We start from the raw sequence: 12,643 nt of genomic DNA on the forward strand, positions 1-12,643 counted from the left end.
GCCGGTGGCTTTCCGGGGCGGGGCGGGGCGGGGCGAGCCGGGCCTTTGCGGCGCCGGGCGTCGCTTGGCGGCAGTGTGGCGCGGCCGCCGCCGGCTGCGGGCTGACAGGTGCGGCGGGCCGGGAAGTTGCTGACTAAGCCGGGCCGGGCGGAGCCGCGGGAAGGAGAAGCGGCTCTGCCGAGCGTCGGGTCGCAGCGTCGGCGCCTCCGGGGGGCCCATGGGGACGGCGGCGAGCCACAGCAGCGAGGAGGAGGAGGAGGGCGCCGAGGAGGGCATGGAGGGGGCGGCCGCGGCGCCTCAGTCCGGCGCCCCCTTCCCGCCCGGCGCCGCCGCCAGCCCGGCGCCTCCGCTGCCGCCGGCCGAGGTGCTGCTGGACCAGGCCCGGCTGCGGGAAGCCACGGCGCGGCTGCGGGAGGCGGCGCTGCCCGAGTCGCTGGTGTCGCGGCACCACAGCACGCTGGTGCGCTGGCTGGAGGAGCGCCTCAGCCGCGGCGACGAGGCCGTCAGCCTGGAGCAGTTCTGCGAGGTGCTGGAGAGCGTCTCCCGCCTGGCAGCCGGCTCCCGCGGCGAGAGCGAGGAGGTGAGGGGGCGGCCGGTGGGGCCAGGCCGCTGCTCGGCCCGGGGGGGGCTGCGGGGGGCCGGTCCCCTCGCGGGACAAGGGGCGCCGGGGGGGGCTGCGCGGGGCCGGGGGGCCGGGGCAAGAGGCGCCGGGGGGGGGCTGCGCGGGGCCGGGGGACCGGGACAAGGGGCACCTGGGGGGGCTGCGCGGGGCCGGGACAAGGGGCACCTGGGGGGGCTGCGCGGGGCCGGTCCCCCCGCGGGACGAGGGGCGCCCTCCCGAGGGAGCTGCCGGCCCAGGGGGGCAGCGCAGGGCCGGGGGACCGGGACAAGGGGCGCCCTCCCGAGGGAGCTACCGGCCCGGGGGGGGCAGCGCAGGGCCGGGGGACCGGGACAAGGGGCGCCCTCCCGGGGGAGCCGCCGGCCCGGGTAGGGCGGGGGGCGGTGGAACCCCCCGGGCTGCCGCTGGGGCAGGGCTCCCTCAGCCGGGGGGGCTCCCCCGGGGTCTCGCTGTGGGCGCGCAGCCACCGGGCCCGTGGCGCGGGGTCCCAGCAGCGAGGCCACCGAGACGGCCGTGGGGAGCCCGGTCACCCCCTCCTGGTGGCCGGGGCGAGGCCAGGGCAGAGGGCTCCGCAGCCAGGTTCAGAAAGGGGCTGCTGCTACCGATAAAGGTGTCTGGCAACTTCCAGATCTTTTTTTTTTAAATATTTTTTTCCATCGGTAATTTATACTTGGTTTTGTTCATCATGCTCAGCAGTCACTTCTAAATAAAAGGGTTATTTAACAACCGTATTCTGCTGGTGTTACTGCCAGTGCAGCTGGTGGTAGCTCAGGTAGGAAATTCTGTACTAGTAATTCCTCTGAGATAATTCTTAATGGCATCGCAAGTCAAAGTTTACCAGACTTAATTTTATTGTTGCTTTTCAAAATCGGCAGCGAGCTTGTCAAGTAGCTCGTTGGTATCCCATTACTTAGGTGAACAAGAGTTTTGGAAAACTTGTAAGCAAGTAGCGTAACACAGTTCCCCCTCCCCAGACAGGTCTTCAGGTAAGGTTTTGGCAATAGAAGAGAGTGAGTGCCCTTTCTGCTGTGGGAAGGCATGTGGAGAATTTAACATGTAGAACACTTAAGCTTTAGCTTTGCTCTCTAGCTAGCTGGCATTTAAAATGCAGTGGAAAACCCTGTTACAGGGAATTTCACGCTGGTTGAGAAAGTGGTTGTATCTGAATCTCTCACTGCATGCAGTTCCTGAGTCTCACCAGTGACTTCCTCCTGTCTTTGTATCGCTCCTGAGTAGTAGAATAACTTGGTAAAGTGTTAAATCACACATAACGCTCTGCGAAATCACTGCCCAGATATTAACAAGACTACTGGAAGCTGTGAAGAGATTAATTTTGTTCTACAGATAGGTATGGTGATACCTGACTGTTTTAAGTAGCTTGCTAAAATGCTGCCTCCATTTCCAGTTCCTTTAAGAGAGGCACTAAAGAACACTTCGTTTGTAACGACGGTGAGAGTGGAATTAGTGCATCAGGGCTCTGTTAATACAAACAACTGAACTTCACAGGCTGCAGAAATATTTTGAGGATTGTCTGTATTGCGTATCCTCCTCTGCATGAAGAATGTAGTGGTTTTGGGTTTGGTTATTTATTTTTTTCCACTCTCGGGAATGAGGAAAAAACTTGTCAGAGGATTTATCATGGTATGGATGTGTGATCATATCCAGTCTGTCCTGCAAAGTTGGTATGTTGGGAGTTAGGGGAAAACCTTGATGTCATTGTTTTTGTAACTGGCACCAGCCCAGGGACTGTAGTATTTTAGGATGTGTTTTACACTATGAGAAGTTAGTTTGTGGGTGGCAGGTCAATAGGTTTCGCTCTTTAGTGTTTATAGAATCCTGTCTGGCATAGACTAAGCGTTGATCTGCCCATTTTTCTATTCTCAGTGTGGGGCTTGTGAACAAATACCTTGAATGCTTTATGGGCAAAATGAGCCTCTTGTTTAAATGCAAAATCTTTTTTCTAGGTAAAGTGAACCTCTGAATCCTTTTTTTTATTTAGTAGTGCTTCAGAGCTGTCATGTAATGTGTCTGGCTTTTGCTTGAAACATTAACGCTGCAGCTCTGCCGAGGATGAAGGATGACATACAGAGTTTTCCTAAGTCACACTTCAGATGTTCTGTCATGCTGTCCAACTCCTGAGCTGTCTGTGAGATGAGGGGGTGATTTTTCCGTGTGCCATGTTTCCTAGCAATCGCCTTAGCCATCAGTTTTCCCAGGAAGGATGTCTCTTTTACATTTCTTTATGTTCAGGGTTGAACTGAGTAGGAAGTGTGTGGACTTCATGCTTTTATTTAGGAGCACAATGCAGCTGGATTGTGGTAAAGCTGCTGCTGCATTTGTATCATGTCTCAGTTGTGAACACAACTCAAAAGCTTGGACACAGGTTTGCATACTGATTTTTTTTTTTTTTTTTTTTTTTCTTATATCCCCATTGTACAGAGCAGCTTGTCTGAGCAGTGGGACTTGTGTATGCTTTGTGTCAGTTAAAGAGTTTGTTATACTGAACAGTCAAAAAATAATTGTAGAGTTCTAGTGTTGGCGCAGTCTCCTGAGATCATAGGAAGAGTTTAAAAATAAAATAACAAAATACTGCATTAAGATACAAAGGAAAGCACATATGTCATAATCTCTCCCTACATGAAAGTATAAAAATTTCATTTAAAGTAGATATCGGCAGATCCAGCCTTGTCATCTTCTTTGGTGTTTGTTTTCACTAGTAACATCACCAAACTTGCTCACTTGTTTACCTCGTGTTTTAGTAATTGCACAGTTTGACTTTAAATACAAGGAGAAAAAGTCATAATTAGGAAAAATTGCTTCCCATGAAGTGTTGTCAAGCACTGGAACAGGCTGCCCGGGGAAGTGGTTGAGTCACCATCCCGGGAGGTATCTAAAAGACGTCTGGATGCGGTGCTTAGGGACATGGGTTAGTGGTGGACTTGGCAGTCCTGGCTTAACGGTTGGCTCGATGATCTGAAAGGTCTTTTCCAACCTGAACAGTTTCTGTGATTCTATCATAATGGCAGGAATGGTGTGGTGCGAAACTGTATGTCGAATTGTTTTGGCAACCGAGTTAACGTTTGTTAAAGTTAATTCCCGCTGTGGTGTTGTCCTCCAGCAAAAGCCTTAGTTTTTTGCTTCAGCACCTACCTGATGCCCAGCCTCAGCCGTCTGTACTGGCTGAGGTCCTTTCTGGGTGCCCAGCACCGTTCGCCTTTGCTACCAAGAATAATTTTTTTAAAAGGTGATCATTGTTAGCGTGTGTTCAGCTGTATGTTTAACAGGAGTTTATAGAACTGCTAAGCTAAAATTCAGCTCTGTGCCGCAGAAGTGCTGCTGGAGCTGCAGTCAGCTAAAATACAGCATTTTGATTCGGTTGCCTTCTAAGGACTTTGCTCTCATTTAAGTGGTGTAATTATGTCATGGTTAATTGGCAGGTTATTTCGATCTAATCATTTCAGATTATTTCTCTCTAGGATAGTACTTTTAATGGTGCATCAAGTTCGATAATCGGGTAGCAAACCAAGAGATTCAAGCGTAAGCTTCCTCCCAAACAGCCGTGATTTGACTCTGTCAGATGCTTGTGATCTGTTCTTAGAGGCCAAGTTGACTTGGCTATGTAGCTGAACCTGAAATACCAAGTTCAGGGCTGGGAAGTCTTGCTTGTAAAGAAATATATTTTGTAAGTGCATTCCCAATTTGGGGGGGGGGAAAAAAAGGGTGCTCCCGAAATACAACATTTCTTTTTGGGGTATGGGTTTTTTTGTTTTTTTTTTTCTTGGTTTTTTTGTTTGTTTTTTTTTTTAATTAAACAGAAGCTTGATTCAAAATTAAATATGATTGTGAAAATATAGCTAGCTGTTTTTTTTAATAGTAGTGTGTCACTGGATCGTGAGTTCTGTGAAGTGGCTAGTTAAAAAAAATTACCTTTACGAGCTTGGTTCTGTTGGATAGGCTTAGCTGAATAAAAGTATCTTGTACTTTTGTTAGTACAAAGATGTGAAATGCATAGCTGTGTGAGTGAGTGACTCTTTATACGTGCTCAACACAACTTTTTATATTAAATATTTATGTTAAGGTCAAAGTTAATAAAGTTGGCAATTATTCCCTTCCATAAGGGGGAGGGGGAAGTCTTGTCTAACCCCATTGTTTTCACACATACTTTGAAAAACTGTGTTAAACTGGTGTTTTGTGTAGGAGGACAGTGTATGGAAGGAAATACACATTTTAAAAAATCTGGTTCTACGGACACTTCCGTAAGTAAAGGAAGTAGTTAAAACCTGAAAGAATATGAGAGGGTGCAGTGTGAGATAGATGCAGCAGTAATGAGTAATGGATGGTGGTATGGCTTTTAGGACTATTCTACCCTTTAATGGAAAAGCTTTTTAGTGTTCTTTTGTGAGCACCTTCTTCGTAGTTCCAGCTGCCGGTGGATGGATACTGCTGATTCACTGGTATAGATGATGTGCTGGCTCCACCTAAACGTAACTATGGTTGACTTCTATAGGAAGGCAGTGCAAATGCCTTAAAACCTGCTAAAGACTGCAGATTTCCAGCCAGGCTGTTTCCTGTTGTTACAAATTCAGTACTATGGAAGACAGATTCTTCTGATTTTTATTTAATGCTGTTATGTTTACTGCTGTAGTTTCTGTGAAATACCTTGAATTTCTGCTTGAAATAATTTTCTTTTTTTTTTTTTTTTTTTTTTGCTTCTTTTCAGGCTTTTGCACAATTTGATGCTGAAGGAGATGGCACCGTAGATGTGGAGAACATGCTGGAGGCTCTCAAGAATTCTAGTGGAGCTAATCTTCAAGGGGAGCTTAGCCATGTGATCAGGCAACTGCAAGCTTGTTCACTAGTTCCAGGTATGAGAACAGTGACAAAACAAATGGTTTCCCAAGTCTTGCCTTTTTTTATAAGGGGTGCTGCTTCAATAAATTGTGTTAATAGTGTTGCTTGTCCTGATCTTATCAAAACCATACTTTGGGTTGTTCTTGTTTCTCTAGTATCAAACAAGTGAAGTTGCTGTAAATGAAAAATTTCCCATAATTACATCCAGCTCACTAACTTTCATAAAAACCCAATATTTTCTTCTCTGTGTGAGCAGCTGTGGAGCTGCTTATCCTTGTTTGGTTTAGCTTATGGTCAGAAAACAGTTCCTTGCAAAATTTTGCTGAGTGTCTAGCTAATGCGATCTTGTACTCAGTAACTGGAGGAATAAATCCTTCATTGAGTCTATTTCAGGTGAAGAGTCATATTCTTTTTTATTATATTGTTATTTAGCATTTGAAATCCTGCTAAAACATAATTCATGTTTTATAGCATACTGTTTGGAAAGTGTCAGTTTCCAGAATTTGATTTCTGGGATAAGTATCGGTTACTGAGTTTCCTTCCAAGCTTTTGATGCTAAGTGGCTAAAGGGGATTTGCCTCAGAGGATTAAATGAGAAGTGCTAGAATTGGCTAGAGATAAGTCAGAGGAGAGTACTTACGGAGTACTGTTCTATGCATCTAAATGCACTGTGATTCAGAGTACCGCTGTCAAGGAGCTGAAATTTCTTATGAAGTTCATGGAAAGCATTAGGCATCTCTTTGGGAATAATCCATAATGCCAAATGCTTAGTGTAGCTCAGCGTGAGTGATGCGAGTACATCAGCTCATTAGCCAAGAAGCAACTGTTTCACTTTGAACTTCTGGGACAGCAAAATAAGCACAAGAAATAAGATATTTTTTTTTTTTTTTAATTGTAAATTGTTTTGAACCCCTTCAGGCATTTCTGGTTACTGGCAAAAATACTTGCCTGCACCTTTCACAGTCCTGCTGCAAAGGTTGCAAAGTTTGAGCTACTTTGTATGGTGGAATGTAGTTCTCATGTAGGTTCCTGTGCTTAACTGGGATTTATCTAGTCATACGTTGCAGAGGGGACAAATGATGACTTGGTCAAGTCAGGTGTTGCAACGAAGATGGAAATAATGTCTCTTTCTAGGTTTTATTGATATATTTTCTGAATCGAAAGAGCGTCTCGGTCTTCATGCTTCCATGATACTGAGATTTTTGCACCGGAATCGGATTTCTAGTACTGCCATCCCTTACCCAGTGTTGGAGTACTTCAACAATATCTGTACTATGCGGTCTTCTGTATTGAAGGATTCTTTAGATCGGCTTCTCCTAAAAGAGAAAGGTATGTAATATCTTTCTTTTTTTTTTTTTTCAAGATGGTAATGTAACCATAGCTTGAAGAAGCGATTACAGATAAAAGAAAAAGCTTTCTTTACTGTTTAATCTTTAACAGGCATGGCTTTTTATGAAGTTGATCTACATGCTTCTGTGGGTTTTGTGTTGGTTTTTGAGGCACATAAATTATTTTCCTAACTACCTAGCAATCAGAGTAACACACTGGGATGTCTTTCACCTTTCTCCTGACCTGTTTCAGAATGATGAGTACTAACTTGCTATAGCCTTTATTCAGTCAATATCTCTACTAGTTGCTAGAACTTTAGTTCCCATGCAAAGATGAATGTTTTCTGAAGTTGACTGCTGGTTAGGGGTAGAGGTAGTGAATCTTTTACTGTATTTCAGATGGGACTGGCCTGGTGGTCTCCCTAGAGGGATGACTCCTTTTCCTCACAGCTTGACTTGATATTTTCAGTTATCTGCACTTCTATTGAAATAGATCAAGTTGCCTGGGGAGACAATATGCTTTGTCCCTTCCCTGGAACAGCTGAATTGACGTTTTCTCCATTGTATTACTTTTTCCTCTCGTCTACTTGTATTTTGGCATAATAATGATAAAACACTGAGGAGATAAAGGCTATTGAACTCCAGGCAAAGTAGGTACTTTAATACTGCAAGTGGCAGGTTGAGATGATTTCATTTCAGATGAAATGCAACTTTGCTGTCTTCTAGTTTCTGTCAGAAACAGTTCTCCAGGAACTGTGTTCTGTGCCAACAAGTTATTCTATATGAGATAGTTATTATAAAGGTATAACAATATTCAAAACAAGCAAAGGAAGAGTGCTGATGAGGGGTTTCTTTGCAGAATACCCCAGTGACTTGAATGGTGATCAGGAGTCGGACAAGCTGAAGTCTGTCACAAAGTGCTATACTCACATAGAAACCTCATCCAATTCTGCTGATATTGACAAGATGACAAATGGCGAAACTACATCTTTCTGGCAGTCAGATGGGAGTGCTCGCTCGCATTGGATCCGGTGAGTGATTGGCAATGTACAGCTGAGTTTTGGGGGTGTTAGCCCTTAAGTCTACAGCCAGTGGGGTATTGTGGTGGTTTGGCCCTGGCCGGAGGCCGGGTGACCACCCAAGCCGCTCTGTCGGTCTCCTCAGCCAGGCAGGGGAGAGAAAATATAGTGAGAGTGGGTCAAGATAAGGATGGGGAGATTGCTCGGCAATTACCCTCACGGGCAAAACAGACTTGACTTGGGGAAATTAGTTTAATTTATTACCATTCAAATCAGAGTAGGAAGCTGAGAAATAAGCCCAAATCTTAAAAACACCTTCTCCCCACCCCTCCCTTCTTCCTGGGCTCAATTTCACTCCTGATGTCTCTACCTGCTCCCCACCAGCAGCACAGAGGGACGGGGAATGGGAATGGGGGTTCCAGTCAGTTCATCACATGCTGTCTCTTCTGCTCCTTCCTCCTCGCACTCTTCCTCTGCTCCAGCGTGGCTCCCTCCCATGGGTGCAGCCTCCCAGGCCCAGCTGGCCCCAGGGCGTCCCCACGGGGTCCCCAGCCCGGGCTCCTCTCCCCGTGTGCCACGGGCCCTGCCAGGGGCTGCCTCAGCGCCGCTGCCCATGGGGCACCCCCTGCCCCGGCGTGGGGCCCTCCCCGGGCTGCGGGGGGGTCTGCTCCCCTGGGGGCTCCATGGGCCGGGGGCTCCCCATGGGCTGGGGGGAATGTCTGCTCCGGGGTCTGGAGCCCCTCCGGCTCTGGCCTGGGGGCTGCGGGGCTGCTGCTCTCCCATCTCGCTCCTCTCTGGCTGCAGTTGCACAGGTTTTTCCCCCCTTCTTAAATCCGTTACTCTGAGGCGCTGCCGCCATCGCTGCTGGGCTCGGCCTCGGCCGGCGGCGGGTCCGTAGGAGCCGGCTGGCATCGGCTCTGTTGGGCATGAGCTCCTCACAGAAGCCACCCCTGTAGCCCCCTGGCTACCAAAACCTTGTCACGCCAACCCATTACAGGTAACTGAAAAAAAATTGTGCAATTAATGACCAACAGATGAATATAGTTGATTTCTGCATAAATTTTAAAGGCCTGACCACCAAGTAAAAGTATTCACCGGTAAAATGCGTACATCTTCCACGCTGGCATGTACCTTTGCTTTGTAGCTAAGCTTTCCAAACTGCATTACAGATGCAGTAGTTATTGCTTGAGGTGCTTTGCCACTGTCTAGAAAGTTAGGTGAAACTCCATGAAATGTGTTTTTTCGGTAGTAGATCTAAGTGTGTATACTTTAATTTTTTATTTTTTTTTAAAGTCTCATGTTGGTCATTATTGACACTCCATTTTTATTCCCGGGGAATGAATTCTTAGTTGAAAAGCTGAACAACCAAATTCTACAGTCTCATTATCAGAGGTGACTGTCATTTAAGTCAATTACAAGTTTTCTAACTTGTCCACCGTGATATGGGGCTGGTAGTGCCTGTGAAGCTCTAGTTAGTGGCCAGCGGATTTATTTGTGTCTATAGAAGTGGATACAGAGCGAAGCTTAGCTAAAATGAAATACTTGACTTATCTTCTCTTTGCTTTGCAGTTTAAAGATGAAGCCAGATGTTGTTTTGAGACATCTGTCCATTGCAGTGGCAGCTAATGACCAGAGTTACATGCCACAGCAAGTTACAGTGGCAGTGGGAAGGAATGCCAGCAGTCTTCAGGAGGTCCGAGATGTTCACATTCCAAGCAATATCACTGGCTACGTAACACTGTTGGAAAACGCTAACATTAGTCAGATGTGTGAGTCAATAAAGATACCATTGGTATATTGTTCTGGTGCTTTTTTGAAGGTGAAAGGTTGGGTAGATCATAGATCGATGTGTTGAAATGTCAGTTATTAGAACAGAAACTTTTGACCTCGTCCTTGGGTTGGAGAAATTGTTTTAACTGTAGTTTAATTTCTAGCCTGTAAGATATTTTCTGAGTCTTTCTCATGGCATCTGTCTGGAACCTGGGCTAAGGGTTGAAGAGCCAGAATGACTAAATGTGCAGTTTTAGCCTCTCAGTTTGAAGACACTGGGCAATTTTAAAATATCTTTGCTTGCACAGTGAAAGCGTATGTTGGATGATGGCATCTGGCAAAAAAATCTGCTTCTGAGCAAGTATTTCTTTTTTTTTCTTCAGTAGCAAAGCTCTGAAGCTGGTCAGATGCTTTTTGTAAAAGCAGGTTTTATGCTAAGGGTTTTTAAGTAGTGTTATTTTTAAGGCTGGTAGATCTGTGGGTGCTATATTGGAATCAAACAGAGGAAAGCTGCTTCTTCCTAAGATGGCTTCTGCAGCTTTGGAAATTTTGTCCCTTCCTTCCAAATAGGTGCTTTTCACTAAGATGAACTCTCACTGCCCCAGAAGTGGGCAGCAAGGATGTTGTTCCTCAGAAGTAACTAGGACAACGTTATCTATGCAAAATGGTCAAGAACTTAACATGAAAATTTTTATCTAACTCAAAACTTTATTTTTAGGCTTTGTTCTTTTTCTCTATCTTCTCCACTGCCATTCTCAAGACACTTCCTATGTATGTAGGTGGAACGGTACTGGATAATCTATAATCTATTTTCCACTTTAAGGGTCTTTTTACTACTTTTCCCCTAATTTCTAGCCATACAGTATGTAAAGGATCTCATAGGCCATTCAAAGGCTAAATCTTCCAAATCATATGCACGGTGAAGAAACACATATGCATAGTTGTCTGTATGTGGGAGTACTGTTACATATCTGCTGCTATTTTTCTAGGAGGCTTTGCAGCAATTATTGCTTTGAATATCTGGATTCTTCTAGATCTAATCCAGCAGAAGAAATTGAAAAAAAAATTGTTTTGTGTTTTGACAGATGTACAGATAAACATCAAGCGTTGCCTTAGTGATGGATGTGACACAAGAATCCATGGACTCAGGGCCTTTGGTTATCAAAGGGTTAAGAAGGTGGGCGTCTCTGTGTGCGATGCTTCGGCTATCTGGTACTGGTCTTTGCTGACCTCTCTGGTAACAGCTTCCATGGAAACAAATCCAGCATTCGTTCACACTATTTTACAAAATACTCAGTAAGTACCAAACTTATATGGTTTGTGACTTTTAAAAAAATTATTTTTAAAAATACTTCCAGCTTTAGTAAACTAATCTACTTTATGTAACTGGCTTCCACTCCCTTAATCATGGTGTTTGAACATAATTTCAGCTATTGTGATATTTCTCTTTTATCCATTTGCACACACTAGAACAAGTCAAATTCTCCTACCTGTTGTGTCTAATCTAGTTGTTAAGTCATGACGGAACACTGACAGATAGGGTTTTTTACCTATCCTCTGACTTGTAATAATTCTGAAAAGCCTAAAATTAATTAAATTTTATTGTTAATTTTTTTGATTATAAATATTGGACACATTCCGCGTACCACTGGAACTAAATTGAGCTTAATTTTTAGCAAATGTTTGCTTCTGTAATGCCATGCCATGCCTTATGCAGGGATATAGTCAGGAATATGCAGGATCTCTGTGCAGATGTTTGCTCGTGGTGGTTGGCCACTTTCTGCGTTATTGTTTCCTTGTTTGACTGCCAAATGCTTCTGCTCAATGACTTGAAGGATTGGAATCCTAATAAAACCATTACACACCCACATCAACTTTTATAGAGCTTAGTGTGATGCCACCATGCTTAAGAGCATGGCTATCGCCAGGTTAATGAGTACTGTAGGCTAAAGTCCATTAAGCCTATCTTTTAATTTGTGTCATCTATGAATCTTCTTTAAAGTTTAGATAACTTTATACATGCTTATGTCTGCAAGCTTTACTAAAACTGAAGGGCTTCAGATTTGCCACACCTGAGATATTTTTTTAGAAATACAATGTAAATACTGAGCTAATAAAGCTAAGTAAGTTATAATGGCAAAATCTTGACCGAAAAATATGCTTTCAGGAAGTACAAATTTAGTGTTTGGAATTATAAAGCAAACCCCCAAACTTCAGTGTTGCATAGAATGACTTTGAAACTGCTTAGGAATTCCTGTTTTCAGGGGTTCTTGCGTTACCTTCGGAAATCAAACAAAAATTCTGATCTGAGCTAACCAGTTTCTCTTAGTTCCTGTAATTGTTCTGAAAGAATTTAAAAGGATTTTTCCCTTTATTAACAGGCTCTTGCTCAATTCTAAAACTATTTAAAGTAAAGCAGTACTTGGGCGCTAAGCTATTTCTAATGCTGTCATGGATTTAATTCAAAACCCTTTGATTTATTTGTCTCATTAAATCTGAGATATGAGGCTACATTCAAGATTACCTGGCAGTCGTTGAACTTGCCCTGCCCAGAATGCAATACTGGTTTTACCTTTGGAAGAGATTCTCTGCGTATACAAATCTTCTGCCCTCAGAAACTATTTATAGAGACCTGTTTGCAAAAAACCATGGTGATTCAAATGTCTAATTAATTTTAAAAGGCTGTTTTCTCCGATTCTCTCTGGTGTCTGATGTTACATTCCCTCCTTTCTACTAGGAAAGCACTGCAACACATGCCACCTCTATCTCTAACGCCAGGGTCTACAGATTTTTCAAGCTTCTTATCTCCAAATGTTTTGGAAGAAGTAGATAGCTTCCTTATAAGAATAACAAGGTGAGTTTGTGTTGATGTATTTTGATGGAGTGGAAGATGGTTTTGAGGAATTTTTATAGCAAATGTATCTCATTTTTACTCACCTGCTCTTTTTTTAATATCTTGAAAAATTCAAAGACATTAAGAAACAGGCACCTCTAGATTTTTTCCATGTGAACGTTATTTTTGTTTAAAAACAGAATGTCTTTGGAGTTTCTTTTCA

The 12,643-nt window shown here is 44.4% G+C and overlaps 1 protein-coding gene across 7 annotated transcripts in view; it reads left to right on the plus strand.

Moving 5' to 3' along the window:
* The first annotated feature begins 73 nt into the window (after positions 1–73).
* The window catches only part of ZZEF1 (zinc finger ZZ-type and EF-hand domain containing 1), a 60,699-nt gene continuing 48,129 nt past the window's right edge, over positions 74–12,643 (plus strand). For 5 of the 7 annotated variants that reach the window (XR_005830756.1, XM_040613778.1, XM_040613804.1 and 2 more), the window contains exons 1-7: positions 75–580; positions 5,340–5,484; positions 6,605–6,799; positions 7,658–7,829; positions 9,387–9,586; positions 10,673–10,883; positions 12,325–12,441. Coding sequence is in view for 6 of the 7 variants with exons in the window: in XM_040613778.1 (XP_040469712.1) it covers positions 218–580; positions 5,340–5,484; positions 6,605–6,799; positions 7,658–7,829; positions 9,387–9,586; positions 10,673–10,883; positions 12,325–12,441 (1,403 nt within the window). In the remaining variant the exon portion in view is untranslated. Of the gene's footprint in view, positions 581–5,339; positions 5,485–6,604; positions 6,800–7,657; positions 7,830–9,386; positions 9,587–10,672; positions 10,884–12,324; positions 12,442–12,643 lie in introns of all 7 variants that reach the window. The other 2 variants (XM_040613818.1, XM_040613812.1) reach the window with 1 other exon arrangement.

This window comes from Falco naumanni, chromosome 1, assembly GCF_017639655.2.
Source record: "Falco naumanni isolate bFalNau1 chromosome 1, bFalNau1.pat, whole genome shotgun sequence".
Classification (NCBI taxonomy): Eukaryota; Metazoa; Chordata; class Aves; order Falconiformes; family Falconidae; genus Falco; species Falco naumanni.